This window comes from Motacilla alba, chromosome 28 (genome assembly GCF_015832195.1).
Source record: "Motacilla alba alba isolate MOTALB_02 chromosome 28, Motacilla_alba_V1.0_pri, whole genome shotgun sequence".
In the NCBI taxonomy this organism is placed as follows: Eukaryota; Metazoa; Chordata; class Aves; order Passeriformes; family Motacillidae; genus Motacilla; species Motacilla alba.
The window spans coordinates 1,061,471-1,076,067 of record NC_052043.1 but is presented as its reverse complement, the minus strand read 5'-3'; the positions used below and the strand labels follow the sequence as shown (position 1 = coordinate 1,076,067).

Sequence of the window (14,597 nt, the reverse complement as noted above, 5' to 3'; positions counted from 1 at the left end):
GGAAATCAAAAACTATAGTATTTGCTAAAAACAACCGTGGGATGGGGGACAGCGTGGCCGAGAGGCCCCTGAGAGAAGCCTGCTCCAAGAGAAGGATGACAGGCCGAGGGTTGGCGTTGGTGGGGAGAGAGGCCGGGCCGGGGCCGCGGGGATGGCGCGGCCTGGGCCGGAACAAAGGAACACGAGGCGCGGGAGGCCACGGCACGGCCCGGCACACCCCGCTTCCCGTGCTCCCCTCCCCGCCCCCGCGGCCTCCCCCGGCACCAGAGCACAGCCAGCAGCGGGACGCGGTGCCCTCCCGCCCCGGTGTGCCACAGGGACGCGCAGGGCAGTGTCCCACTCCCTCCTCGGAGCCGCCACGGGCCCCACGGACGAGCCACGCTCACGGCTGGCAGGAGGCCCGGATGGGCTCGGCGCCATGGGCCGGGGGTGTCGGGGCGCTCGGGCTGCCTGCGGCGGCCAGGCTGCGCTTCCTCCCAGGGCTGGAGGCTCTGCCTCGACACAAAGTCCTTGCTGGCCCTTGCAGATGTACTGGAGGATTAACCTGAAGCCACCGCAGCACTTCCTGCAGCCTGGGAAGGTTCTCGGATGCTGGGCAGGAATTCCTCCCTGCCAGGGCTGCCCAGCACAGTCACTGTCACTGCCCTGACCCAGCTCGTCCCACAGCAGTGACAGACAGGTGCCACCCCCCCTGTTTCTGTGCTGGCAGGATGTTCTGTGGAATGGAATATCCCTCTGGCCACTCCGGGTCAGCTCTCCTGGCCGTGCTCTCACCAGCTCCTTGTGCCCCTGCTCGCTGGCAGAGCCTGGGAAACTGAAAAGTCCTTGATTTGGAGTGAGCACAACTCAGCCACAACCACAACATCGGTTGTTATCAGCATTATTCCCATGCTAAATCCAAAACACAGCCCCGGACCAGCTACTGGGAAGAAAATTAACACCATCCCAGCCAAAACCAGCACACAGGCATTGGCATTTCTGCTTCTATGTGCATAAATAGCTGTTGCACAGCACTTTGCAGGGTAAAGCTGGCCAAAGCCCTGGGCTGGGGAGTGCAAAGGAGGCCTGCGGCTCTGGGGAAGCAGGACCTGGCGTCTCAGCCACAGCTGAGGATGGAGGGGACACATTTAGCAGGAGGGGACACATTTAGCAGGCCCAGGGGACATCCCCTCTCCCATCGACCAAAACCAAGCAGCATTACACTACCCCAGCTCACCTCGACCTCAGGCAAGAGAGCAGCAGCAGAGGGAGGAGCAGCCAGGCACGTAGGAAACCATCCTGCAGCCTGAAAAAGCAGCGGAAAGGTGAACTGGAATAGTGGGAGAGCAGCCAGGAAGCATCAGGCTGTTCCCTGCTGTGAGAGCAAAGTGGCCACAAGGGGAGCAGGAACCTGCCACCACCTGTGCTTCTGGGAGGTGCTTCTGGAAGGGGACCTGGAGAGGGAACAGGGGCTGGGGAGCCCAGGAGAGCAGGGCTGGGGAGGGAACAGGGGCTGGGGAGAGAACTGGGGCTGGGGAGGGAACAGGGGCTGGGGAGGGAACAGGGACTGGGGAGGGAACAGGGACTGGGGAGCCCAGGAGAGCAGGGATTGGAGAGGGAGCAGGGATTGGAGAGGGAACAGGGATTGGAGAGGGAACAGGGGCTGGGAGCCCAGGTGAGTGCTGGAAGGGGAGCAGGGGCTGGGAGCTCAGGTGATCCTGGAAGGGGAGCAGGGGCTGGGGGGCTCAGGTGTTCCTGGAAGGGGAGCAGGGGCTGGGGGGCTCAGGTGTTCCTGGAAGGGGAGCAGGGGCTGGGAGCTCAGGTGATCCTGGAAGGGGAACAGGGGCTGGGAGCTCAGGTGATCCTGGAAGGGGAACAGGGGCTGGGGGGCTCAGGTGTTCCTGGAAGGGGAGCAGGGGCTGGGGGGCTCAGGTGTTCCTGGAAGGGGAGCAGGGGCTGGGAGCTCAGGTGATCCTGGAAGGGGAGCAGGGGCTGGGGGGCTCAGGTGTTCCTGGAAGGGGAGCAGGGGCTGGGGGGCTCAGGTGTTCCTGGAAGGGGAGCAGGGGCTGGGAGCTCAGGTGATCCTGGAAGGGGAACAGGGGCTGGGGGGCTCAGGTGTTCCTGGAAGGGGAGCAGGGGCTGGGGGCCTCAGGTGTTCCTGGAAGGGGAGCAGGGGCTGGGGGGCTCAGATGTTCCTGGAAGGGGAGCAGGAGAGGTGCAAGCAGGCACAGCAGACAGGAGGGTCCTGCTGGGCTGATGCAGAGGGAGGGCAGCAGAGACCTGCAGCAGGTCCTGACCCAGGAGAGTGCTCTGAAGGCCTGGGGGGACCAGGAAGGTTGGTGGGCTTTGCACAGCAGGGAATGACAATGACCCAGAGCTGCCCGGGAGCTCTCCCAGGGGCTGTGCTTCTCTTACCCGAGGAGCAGAACCAGAGCTCCTCATGCCCCAGCCCTGAATCATCATTCTCATCCCTTCTCGTGCCTGCGCCCGCCCCAGGGGAGGTGACATGGGGAAGGTGACAGTGGCACAGGGGCAGGTTACTCATGCAGCCGGTGCCCTGGGAGAGCAGCAGGATGATTTCCTCTGCAGCAGATGAACATTTGCAGTGGGAGCTCCAGTGTCACATGCGGCCTCTGGGCCCCAAAGGGACAATGCTGAGCTGTGACACACCACGGAGCAGGGAAAGGAATGGCTCCCAACACAGGGGTGTGACCCTCCAAATCCCCCACACAGCTGCAGGCTTGCACTCAACAGAAACCCCACCAGGATGGGACAAGCGAGGAGCTCGAGGCTGAGGCCTCGTCCCCAGGCAGAGCCAGGGGGCAGCTGAGGGAGCCAGGGGGCAGCTGAGGGAGCCAGGGGGCAGCTGAAGGTGCCAGGGGGCAGCTGAGGGAGCCAGGGGGCAGCTGAGGGAGCCAGGGGGCAGCTGAAGGTGCCAGGGGGCAGCTGAGGGAGCCAGGGGGCAGCTGAAGGTGCCAGGGGGCAGCTGAGGGAGCCAGGGGGCAGCTGAGGGAGCCAGGGGGCAGCTGAAGCAGCAGGGCTGAGGGACAGGGGCTCCTGGCTCCCACAGGAGCAGCAGGTGGGCTTCCTGAAGGATCCTGCCCCAGGTCTGGATGCTGCAGCTTTGCTCAGGGCTGCACGAGGCTCCTGTGCTCCAGCCAACACAGCTCCTCTCCCTTCCCCAAACGTGTTCTTCCACTTCCTCCCACGCCCTTCCCACCCCACCAAACCTCTTATGATGATTTTATCTCGGATTTAAATCTGTGTCCTTCATACAGCACCAAGGGTCACAGAAGCAATTGTGCAAACCTTTGCTCTGACACTGCAATCCCCCAAATCCAGCGTCCTGACCCTGCAGGCAGCTCTGCCACCCAGCAGGAAATCCCAGCACTGGCATTTTACCCCAATATCAAAGCCACACATTAGATATTAAACACTGCCTGGTTAATTTTAATGACTGGTTATCACCTCTCACATTCCCCTGAGCCCCACCACAGCCACACGAGGTGCATCATGCAGACAGGGCTGCTTCACTCACTCAGGGGATGAGATAGAACCCGTCCCACGAGACTTTCACCATCCCCACAGCAACTGACCCACTGGGGCACCTCACACCAGGAGCCACCGGGCACAGGATCACTGACACGTTACCTGAGGATGCAGCACTGGCCATGCCAACACTCCAAAATACACAGGACTCATCTCTTGATTCCCTGTTCCTGTAAAAAAAAAACTTCATTTCATCAATTCTTCACAGGACGGACAAGAGCAATTTTTATTTCCCTTACAAACATCACAACTGTTTAAAGCTGGCTTCAGTTTTAGTACAAGATATCAAACGCTTCAGAGCTGCATCAGAAACTTAAGGTCCTTCCCAGCCAGGCCACTGTGGATCCTGTGACTCTGTGACAGGTGCCCAAGTGATGATGGAAGATGGAGTTTATGTCACACGGACAAATGCACGGGGGCAGTTTCCAGCAGTGCAGGTGAGCAAACAAGAGGCAAAAGCCAGTTTGTGGCTGGAGAGGCTCAGGGTGATGCTGGGAGCAGCTTCTCCATTGATGCAGCATCCAGACCGATGGGTCCAGCAGCCAGAGGGGCTGTGGGGATCTCCATCCCTGGGAGGTTCCCAGCCTCAGCCAGGTCCCAGCTCTGCAGGGGTGCCTGAGCTCCAGAGGCCGTTCCAGCCAGCACTCCCAGCTGAGCCAGCCTCAGGATGAGGATTCCTCCCAGCCCCAAAGCTCAGGAGTGACAATTGTCTACATTTTTGTCAGCTTAACAGCACATTTTTCAAAAACCACTGGCACCCCCCTGCCTGGATGGCAATTCAGAAACAGAGCCAAGGTCTCCTGCACCCAGAGGCCCAAAACAAGGTGACTCAATCACTGTAATAGTGTTAGAAGACTTCAGATAATTTTTACCTGTGCCTCAGTTTCCTCCCCCGCTGATCTTGAAAACAGACAACAGGAAGCTTAATTGATGTTTTCAAACCAGTTTTTGAGAGCTGAAGATGACAAGGCACAAATAGAAAAGCATTGACTGGAGTTTGCAGTATTTGTTAGAGCTGTGAAAAAGCCCTGAGCTCCCTGGAGTTCTGCACTGCTGGGCCCTCTGCGAGGATAAAAACATAAATCAACTCCTGCCCTGAAAATCCCTGAAACAGGAGAAGCAGAAAGTTTCATCACCAGGTTTGTGCTGGGGCTGGCACGGCCTGAGGGGGCCGTGCACCCTCTGACTCCTCGGGGAGGCACAGCAGCCCCACGCGGGGAGGGGGGGCTTTGCCAAAAAACACCAGGATGATGATGGTGATGAAGGTTCACATCGCAAACACCTCGTCCTGCTTCTCCGGGACTTGGTGACAACACCTGTGACCCCCTGCAAGGAGCAGCCCCAGGGCAGGCCCTGTCCCCCCAGCTGGGGACAGACAGGGGCTGGGCTGCTGTCCCTGTCCCCTGCTCCCAGGCAGCTCCAGTGCCTGAGCAGCTGAGCTCCTCCCCGAGCAGCTCCTCACAGGAACAGCTCCGGGCACGGGGGGATTATTGGGGTGCCTGTGCAGGGCCAGGGGATCCCTGTGGGTCCCTCCCAACCCAGGGTATTCCACGATCCCACGGCCCCAAGGCCGAAGCACCAGGGGATGAGACACCCTCTGACAGACCCCCTGCACACCCTGCCAGGTCTGTCCCTCCTGGGGGGACAAACAACAGCTCCCCACACCTGCCACGGCCCCGAGGGGACCCCAGCCTTCACCTGGGGCCTGGGGATCCCAGCCCTCACCTGGGGACCCCAACCCCTCACCTGGGGACCCCACCCTCACCTGGGGACCCCTCACCTGGGGACCCCAACCATCACCTGGGGACCTCAACTCCTCACCTGGGGACCCCAACCATCACCTGGGGACCTCAACTCCTCACCTGGGGACCTCAACCCTCACCTGGGGATCCCAGCCCTCACCTGGGGACCTCAACCCCTCACCTGGGGACCTCAATCCCTCACCTGGGGACCCTAACCCCACACTTGGGGACCCCAGCCCTCACCTGGGGACCCCACCCCGCTGCTGTCCCCTGCCATTGGCCAGGCCGGCTCCCGGTTCCCGCAGCCCCGCTGCCAATCACCCCGCGGGTATTTAACTGGGGCGGCGCCCCGTGCTCCCAGTCTCACCAGTGCTCCCAGTCTCAGCAGCGCCGGGCGCGGAGGAGCCAGGTAAGGCTGGGCATGGGATGGGGGGGCTCTGGGACTTGTCTGGGGGCTCGGGGTGCCTCCCCGGGGGCTCTGCAGCCCTGGCCAGGGCGGAGGCTGGGGGTCCCGGCTCGGGGGCTGCAGGAGCTGCGGTGGCAGCTGGCTGTGCCCCAGGGCCCCTGCAGCTCCCTGGCACAGCCCGAGCTGGGCACTGTGCCCCCGCGCTGTCTGTGCAAGCCAGGGTTTGCTCTCTGAGGCCAAAGGTGACATTTTCGGGTTTCTGTTGTGGTGATGTGTCTGCCTTGCTTACAGCTGAGAGGCTTGGGGGTGGAACTAGGTGATCTTTAAGGTCCTTTCCAACCCAAACCGCGGTGGGATTCAAACCATTCCCTAAAGGCTCCTTCCCAGCTTGGAGATGACTCCTTATGGGAACTCTGGATCTCTGACCTGTGACTGAGCAGTTTGGGGTTAAAAGCTCTTTTCTGCTTCTTGTTTGCTGAGGATCCCAGCTGGGGGATCCACAGGAGGTGACTCCCACCCATCACCTGCACAGCCCAGCGTCGTGTTTGGGGATGGTGGGGACAAGGTGGGTGCTCCAGGTGCAGGTGACACCCCGGGGACAGGAGGTGCAGGTGACACCCCGGGGACAGGAGGTGCAGGTGACCAGCCTGGCATTCCCTTCCTGTGACAGCGCTGCCAGCCCTGCCCGGGGCTGTTTCTCAGGATTCTTCGGTGGAGGCACAGAGCTGAGTGACAAGAGAACTCCTGCTCAGGAGCACCCCGTCCCTGCAGGGCTCTGCCAGCTCCCAGAGGGAGCTTTGGCAAACTGGATTAGTGTTTCTCAAGACTCAAAAGGCTTTAGATGTGGTCATGACTACCCTGAGCTGTGGATGGCTGGGAAGGATCTCAGTTTCTGTAGCTGGTTCTGCTGAAAGTTCCAGATGGAAATGTGCTGAGCTGCTTGCTCTGCAAGTTACAGCTTCCAGATGAAACCAAGAACTCTGTCCTCATGGAAAGATTGGGAAGCACTGAGAAGCTGTTTCAGTGAAAACTTCCTCTCCTCTTTCCTAAAATCTCTCTGTTCCAGGCAGTTACTGACCCAGCGGTGGCCACTGGCCGTGGTGTTTAATTTCTGCTGGAGGTGTGTGGGGGAAGCCCTGCATCCATCAGCAGGGGTGGCTTTGATCTTTGAGGTTTCCTAGTGCTGCTGGTTTATCCAGAAAGGTGAGATGGGCACCTCTGCCAGCCCTCGAAAATACTGTCCTCGGGTCAAAGCTGGGAATCATTTGATCTTCCTCCTAAAGCTACTTCTGTCCTCAGAGCATTCGCAGCCCATTCCCCACAGCCATCCCATGACCCAGATCTGCATTTTTGAGACTCGGGTATCAGTGGCAAATCTCGAAAAGCATGTAAATAGGTGCTTTAACCACAATTGAATTCCTGTGCCCTGATTAGCCCTCCCTGCTCACATCTAAAGCATTAAATTCAGTTTGTTTTCCTCAGTGGTCATTAAGGAGTTGCCAGTTAAGCCACTGAACCAGCCATGCTGGCTGGGGCTCAGTTTATCTCCCAAGGTGAGATCCCTTGGAAGGGAGAGAAGCTTCCTGAACACGGAGATGCCACAGGAGCACACACCAGCAGCCTGTTCTCGTGGAGCTGAGCTGCTTCCCGCAGGGAAACCTTCCAGCCGAGGGGAGTAAAGAACCAGCTTTACATGAGCTGGCCACTGCCAGGGAGCCAGCCCTTGCTCCTTCACTGACTCCAGCTGGGCCATGGTCAGGAGTTCAGCTCCTGATCCCAGAAAATCTCTTGACCTTGATGCTAGAAAAGAGCACTGAAGTTTCATCGTTCTGAAACCACCTGTTTTAGGAGCTTTCTCCAGCCGTGACCTAATATTTCAGATGTAGCAATGATGTGAAGTCATCTGAGCATCACTTTCATATGAAGGAAACCACAACCAAAACACAGTGCTGCTGTTTCTGTCCCTCTGCCCACTGGGATTTCCACTCCCGACCATCCTGGCTTGGCTGTGGCTTCTCCAAAGGATTCAGAACCACCTGACCCAGAGTTGCCAAGCACTGGGCTTTCCTGCAGTCTCTGCAGCAAAGCAAGGGCTGCTCAGCACTTCTGCAGGGAAAGAGAAAAGAAAACCCTGCTGTGGAGATCTGCCCACACTGCAAATCTGGGTGTTGCAAAACATGGATTTCCTCCTCCACAGTGGAGAAGAAACCTTGTTCCAACATGACTGTGCTGAAGGATTGTCCCTGGCAGGCTGCATCCATAATTAACACGGGATCCCTGTGCTTCAGAGGCTGATCTAACCTTACAGCAGCTTTTACATCAGCCACGAAGTTACTCCTGAATTATTCCAACCAGAGTCCCCCTCCTCTTCCTTTTGCTGCTGTGTCACTGAGCTGGCCCTGACACCAAGGCCACCACGGTGTCAAACTCCACAGTTTGAGCTTTCTCCACCTGTCCAGAAGCAAAATAACTGAGCAAAGGGGTTGTTTGTGATGGTGTTGAAAGAGCTGTGCTTTGCCCGCAGTCAGCCCTGCATGGCTCCACAGCAGTAACAAACCTGCCCCGAGGCAGAGCAGGAGGGACAGCACTGCCAGCAACCCCCTGGACTTTGGGACTCGGATTTCAGCCTCGCTTTCTTTGGAGCAGCTTTTTACAGCTTCTCCCGCCTGCTGAGGAGCCGCTGGAGGTTTTGCTGTGCAGATAAATGGGGAGGGCTCCCAGAGGAGTGCTGGCTCCCAGCTTCTCACAGAGAGAGGCTGGAGGTGACAACTTGTGTGACGCTTTTGCTATCGGCCTGGGGCACTCGGCATCCCTGCCCTGCTCAAATCTCACTGGATTCTGACTAATTCCGAGGTTAATGCAGCAATATTTGGTGTTTGCCAAGTCATGTCCTGAGATGTCCCCGGCCAATGTCAGAGCCCAGTCCAGGGCTCACAAATGCTGGTTTCACTACTTCTCTCCATCTCTCTGTTCCTGTTTCTCAGCAAAATCAAAACCTTGCACGAGGCAAAGAACACAAGAAACAAGACAATGGGCGCCACCACAACTCGGATGGCAACCTTTTTTGGGAAGAGTCTGCCAGTGAGCCTGGAGCAGTCCGTGGCTTGGAAATCCAGTTTGGGAGGAATTTTGGTTTGAGGGATTTCCATTGGAAAATGTCAGAGCAAATCTAAGAATAGGAATTAACTGGCAAAAGGAGAGAAAAGCAGACTCTGTCCCAAAGAACAAATGTGCTGAAATCCCTGCTGTGCCTGGCTAAGGCTCAGAGTAATCCTGGGTTTATTACCAATACAGGAGCATCCAGATACCATGGGAGATCTGTGCTGGGGAACCAATACCCGTTCAGATTATTGCAACATTTTAAACTTCTTCAATCCCATTATGTCATGAGAATGTCTCTGAGCCTTGGTTTCACAGGAAGTGAGATTTCCTGCCTTGCTGGTCAGTAGGATGTGAAGGCAAAGTCTCCAGGTAGCCATGGAATGCTGCAGCTGGGAAACCAGGCTCACCCTCCAGGGAGAACTCCACAGGATTTTCATGTCCTTCCCAGACTGGCTATGTTTTATATTTTCTCTTCCCTGCCCAGCTGAGGAGGGGGGTGATGGAGTTGTTTTAGTGGGTACCTGGTGTCCAGGCAGGGTCATCCCACCCCGCAGAGAAAACACGAGGCAGATAAAATAGTTCTCACCTATTTCTGACCTGAACCTTCCTGGGAGCAGCTGAATGATGGATCCCAGCTTTGTTGCCCTCTGCTTTTCCCCTGTTCTGGCAGGCAGGGTTTTATTTCTTTGGAGGCAATGAAGTTGTGCTCATGACACTCTTGTTTTTCCTTCCAGCTGCAGCTGAAGTCAGTATGGCCTCAGGAAAGACCCCAACCCCAGACCTGCTGAAGGCTGAGGAGCAGCAGAGCGTGGTAGGTGCCAGGGCACCCACAGCAGTTAAATCACCCACTGACATGTGCTGATAAACCTTTGCCAGCACCCCAAAACCAGGCGGGGGGGACAGAAAGATTAGCCCTATGAAGCTGTGGCCAAATCAAAACCCCTTCAGTACAGAAGATAATTGTTTTGCTCAAGAGACAACTTCAGGGCTGGCCAAATGATGCAAGGAGTCCTGAAACAGGAGCTGCTACAGGTCCCACTTCCACACCTGGTTTGGTGCTGAAACCAGTGTCACTCAGAATTCATGAGCACAGAGTGCAGAGTTCTTAACCCTGGCTTGTTGGAGGCCTCTGGATGAGTTGCAGGGTGAGGAGCTGGATTTGCCGGGACCTTTCTGGACAGACACATGGCTGTGTTCACCCACCAGCTCGGGCTGGGCTCTAATGTCAGGGTTTCTCTTGGGTTTAGAGCGCTGTCAATCGAGTCACCAGCCTGCCCTTGCTCAATTCTGCCTTCAACCTGGTCTCCTCTGCCTACAACCACACCAAGGAGTCCCACCCCTGCCTCGGTGGTGTCTGCAGCGTGGCTGAGACCGTGGCTGCTGTGGCTGTGGGCAGCGTGGTCGGAGGGGCACAGCCCATCCTGAGCCAGCTCGAGCCACAGAGTAAGTGCAGGGCTGGGGGGACCCTTGGGACAGGAGGGGAGGGGAGGTTCATGAGGGTTTTTTTTTGTTTTCATGAGTGTATCCTGAACTGGCCATTGTAGGGTCAAAAACCCATCCCCAAATGTAAGAATAAACTGGTGCCTGTTGTGTGTTCCAGTCGCCCTTGTGAATGAATATGCCTGTAAAGGTCTGGATCAGCTGGAGGAGAACTTGCCCTTCCTGCAGCAGCCAGCAGACAAGGTAAGGAGAGGCTTTTCCTGGGGAAGCCGTGGCTTGATGAACTGGGTACAGAAGAATATGGGGAAATAAATGAAGCTCAGCAGCAGGGAAAGCTAGAGAGGTGCCCTCAGGAGTGCACGTGTCCGTGTCAGTACGGGTGTGCTCACCTCCCTGGCCCTCCCACACACTGCAAGCACAACTAACCCAAGAGGAAAAGCCTTTTCAGGGAGGGAAAACATATTTTGGAACAACAACAAAAAAATCTTTCTCTGCCTCTCCCTGGTGCAGGTAATCTCAGACACCAAGCAGCTGGTGGCCACCAAAGTGACATCTGCTATGGACGCTGCCTGCGAGGCCAAGGAAGCGGTGGCTGGTAAAGTCACTGAAGCTGTGGACCTCACTAAAAATGTTGTTGGGGACAGTGTCAAGCTGACCAGGTCTGTGGTCACCTCCACTGTCAGCAGTGCTGTGGAGGCTGCCCAGGGGGCCAAGGAGCTGGTGACCAGCAAGGTGACAGAGGCTGTGGATGTCACCAAGCACATGGTGGAGGACAGCGTTGACAGGACCAAGTCTGCTGTTGCCTCTAAGATTGTCAATGCTGTGGAGGCTGCCCAGGGTGCCAAGGAGCTGGTGACCAGCAAGGTGACAGAGGCTGTGGACCTCAGTAAGCACCTTGTGGAGGACAGTGTGGACAGAACCAAGTCTGCTGTGACTTCCACCATCACTGCAGCTGTGGGGGCTGCCCAGGGAGCCAAGGAGCTGGTGACCAACAAGGTGACAGATGCTGTGGACAAGGTCACCAAAGCCGTGGATGTCACCAAGCACATGGTGGAGGACAGCGTTGACATGACCAAGTCTGCAGTTGCTTCCACGATTGTCAGCGCTGTGGAGGCTGCTCAAGGGGCCAAGGAGCTGGTGACAGACAAGGTGACCAAGGCAGTGGACCTCAGTAAACACATCGTAGAAGACAGCGTTGACCTGACCAAGTCTGCAGTTGCCTCTACAATTGTGAATGCAGTGGAGGCTGCCCAGGGTGCCAAGGAGCTGGTGACCAGCAAGGTGACAGAGGCCGTGGATGTCACCAAGCACACGGTGGAGGACGGCATTGACAGGACCAAGTCTGCTGTTGCTTCCACCATCACTGCAGCTGTTGGGGCTGCCCAGGGGGCCAAGGACCTGGTGGCCAACAAGGTGACCGAAGCAGTGGACCTGACCAAAGGGGCTGTTCAAGACAGCGTTGAGAAAACCAAATCCGTGGTCACCTCTACGGTCAGTACAGCTCTGGATGCTGCCTACGGCACCATCACCAGCAAGATCAACACAGCCCTGGAGCAGGGCAGGGAGGTTCTCCAGGAGGGCATGGAGATGACCAACTCAGTGGTGACCAACAGCATAAGCAAAGCCAAGGCAGTGAGCCAGGCAGTGGCTGGAGGTGTGGAGTCTGTCCTGGGAATGTCAGAAGATCTGGTGGATCACTACCTCCCAATGACCGAGGAGGAGCTAGGTAAGAAAATGCTTACCTGGCGCTTGTAGATGCAAGTCCTTTCCCATGTGAGTAGAGAGCACCTGACACAGCAAGACTCAGCTTCTGAAGCAGACGGGTAGCTCTGAATTTGTCACCAAGTTGCTGACCGTCAACACCAAATTGCCACATGGCATGGGACCAGGCTGGTGCTTGTCCATTGGCCTCAAAGTAAATAAATACATGGGTTCACGCTTCAACCTCTCCATCAAGTCTGCTTACCTGAAGATTGAGCAGGGACTAACCTGCCTTTAGCACGTGAGCAACTCCAAACCTGCTCCCGCAGCAAGCTTCAGCCTTCGTGTTTTCCAACGGGTGACCCGACCTCTTCCACCCCTGCCAGCCGGCGGTGAGCCCAGCTGCACTCTGTTCTTGTTTCCTCCAGGTAAACTGGCCACCACGGTGCAGGGCTTCGGCGTGGCCTCCGTGGAGGAGCAGAAGAGGCAGCGCAGTTACTTTGTGCGCCTGGGCTCGCTGTCGGGCAGGCTGCGGCACCGAGCCTACCAGCACTCCCTGGCCAAGCTGCAGGGCTTCAGGCACCGCACCCAGGACACCCTGTCACGGCTGCAGCTGGCAATAAAACTGGTACCAACACGCTTTGCCCTCCTTCCTCCTGTCTGTAGCCTTTCCTGCCCTCCAGCTGGAAGCTCTTCCTCCATCCCCCACCAGCTCCGTGTCACCTTGGCTCCTTCCCTGGCAGGGAAGCGCTTGTGCCTCTCTGTGTGTGCTTGCAGTACAACCTTTCCTCTCATTTTTCCTATCAGATTGAATCTGTGAAACAGGAGGTTGGCCAGAAGCTTCTGGAAGGGCAGGCGAAGCTCCATCAGCTGTGGGTGGACTGGAGCCTGACGCAGCCCAAAGGGAACCAAGTCAGAACGGCGTGCCAGCCAGAGGTACCCCCGGCGGTGCTCGGAGCAGCCCCGCGGGGCCGGGCCCTCCCTCCCGGGCCGTCCCTGAGCTCTTCTCTCCCGGCAGGTGGAGCCGCGCACCCTGGCCATGCTGAGGATCATCACCCAGCAGCTCCAGCCCGCCTACCACAGCCTCAAGCTCAGCATCCACGGCCTCCCCAGCAGCATCCAGGAAGGCGTGTCTCGGGCCACTCGACACATCCACAAGCTCCACAGCTCTTTCTCCAGGGCTGTGTCCTTCCAGGACCTCTCCAGAGCCACCCTGGCCCGGAGCCAGGAGCGTGTGGCAGAGGCCCGGAGGTCCCTCGATGTCCTCTTTGAGTATGTCACTCGCAACATCCCCCTGAACTGGATTGTGGGGCCCTTCAGGGCCATGGCCACGGGGGCACAGGACAGCAGAAAGCACAAGAAAGAAGAGATGAGGAGTGATAGAAAATCACCCAAGCTGGAAAAGGCTCCACGATCCCAGGAGGTGACAAAGGCACCTGAGGAGCCAAAGGGAACCAACAGGCTCTCAGACAAATGGTGTGAAGTGCTAGAGAAGCTGGAGGAGAAGGCAGGCAAGGACACAGAGGTGGCCCTGGCTGCAAAGGAGATAAAAACCAGTGCAGCACAGGAAGATCTCTGATTCAAAATCCCAGCTCTTCTGGCCAAGGCTGCCTGGCTAGAACAGCACTGGATCTCCTAATTGTGTGCCCACTTGTGCCATGAGTGCCTCTTCTCTCTGAATTTACAGTCAGATGTAGTTGTAAGGAGGTTTGATAAACAAGGTGGGGAGATTCTGAATCTTGATTTACTGTTTTTAAATCCAACTGCTGTGCTGAAAGGGGACCTGCACTGCAGCTTTTATCTCAGCCCAGCTGTAGCTGTGAGTGGCTAAATCTTGCTGAGACAAGTTGTGGGAGAGGAGTGATCTCAACTTATTTTTAATGCTGGATTTGTTTTTAATTTGCCCAAGCTGTGGAACTCTTGAGAAGATGCTGTGCTTGACCTTTGATACCATCTCCCACCTTCTCCACATTTAAAAATACAAGTTCCAGACACAACTTCCTGTGTGCCTGTTGTGCTTCTGGGGAGGCTTGGCCCTGCAGCACATCTGGCACAGCTGGGGGCAAGGAGCTGCTTCTCAAGAAGAGATTTCTCTTATGGATCAGCCAAACTCTTCTTTCTTTATGGAGAAGCAGTCAGCAGCATGGGGTTTTCTTTAACCATCCTTCCTATTTCTGTGAATGACTTCAAGGATTATCTGTGATAATCAGACTCCATGTGTGACACACCTCACAGTCATTAAATGAGGCAGCTTTTCCCAGGAGTTACTCTGCCACGGGATTAGGATATCCTGTTATTAAAATAGGGGGGATTTTAATCCAGGTGCTGGTTCTTTCCCAGAAAATGCTACTTTGTAATGATTTCTAATGTAACTTAGTTTGGTAACTGTTGCTGGCACTGTCCCTGTGCCAGGCTGGTGAGCAGACACTGGAATAAAGTGTGACCTGTGTTCAAGACCATGTGGGTTTGTGTGTACCTAAAGCTGCAGGGTTGTGCTCTCCCCTTACCTGAGCTGTGATGAAGCCTTGTCTTTACCAAATCTTGTCCCTGGCCAGCTTGTCTCTTCCCTGCTCTTGCTGGAGGGAAAAAACAAAGTGGCGTTAGCAGCTCCCGTGCTTCCTTAAGCAGAAAAACGCCTTAATAGCTTTGTTTCCCTGACTTCTGCGTGTACTCCCGAG

The 14,597-nt window shown here is 56.6% G+C and overlaps 1 protein-coding gene across 1 annotated transcript; it reads left to right on the top strand.

Annotated features, from left to right (window-relative positions):
- The first annotated feature begins 9,529 nt into the window (after positions 1-9,529).
- Positions 9,530-14,450, top strand: LOC119712361 (perilipin-4-like). The gene is given in 7 exon segments (XM_038163466.1): positions 9,530-9,589; positions 10,026-10,221; positions 10,379-10,461; positions 10,729-11,944; positions 12,348-12,695; positions 12,698-12,855; positions 12,938-14,450. Coding segments are annotated over 7 exon segments (2,622 nt in total). The 3' UTR covers positions 13,499-14,450.
- Positions 14,451-14,597: the final 147 nt, after the last annotated feature.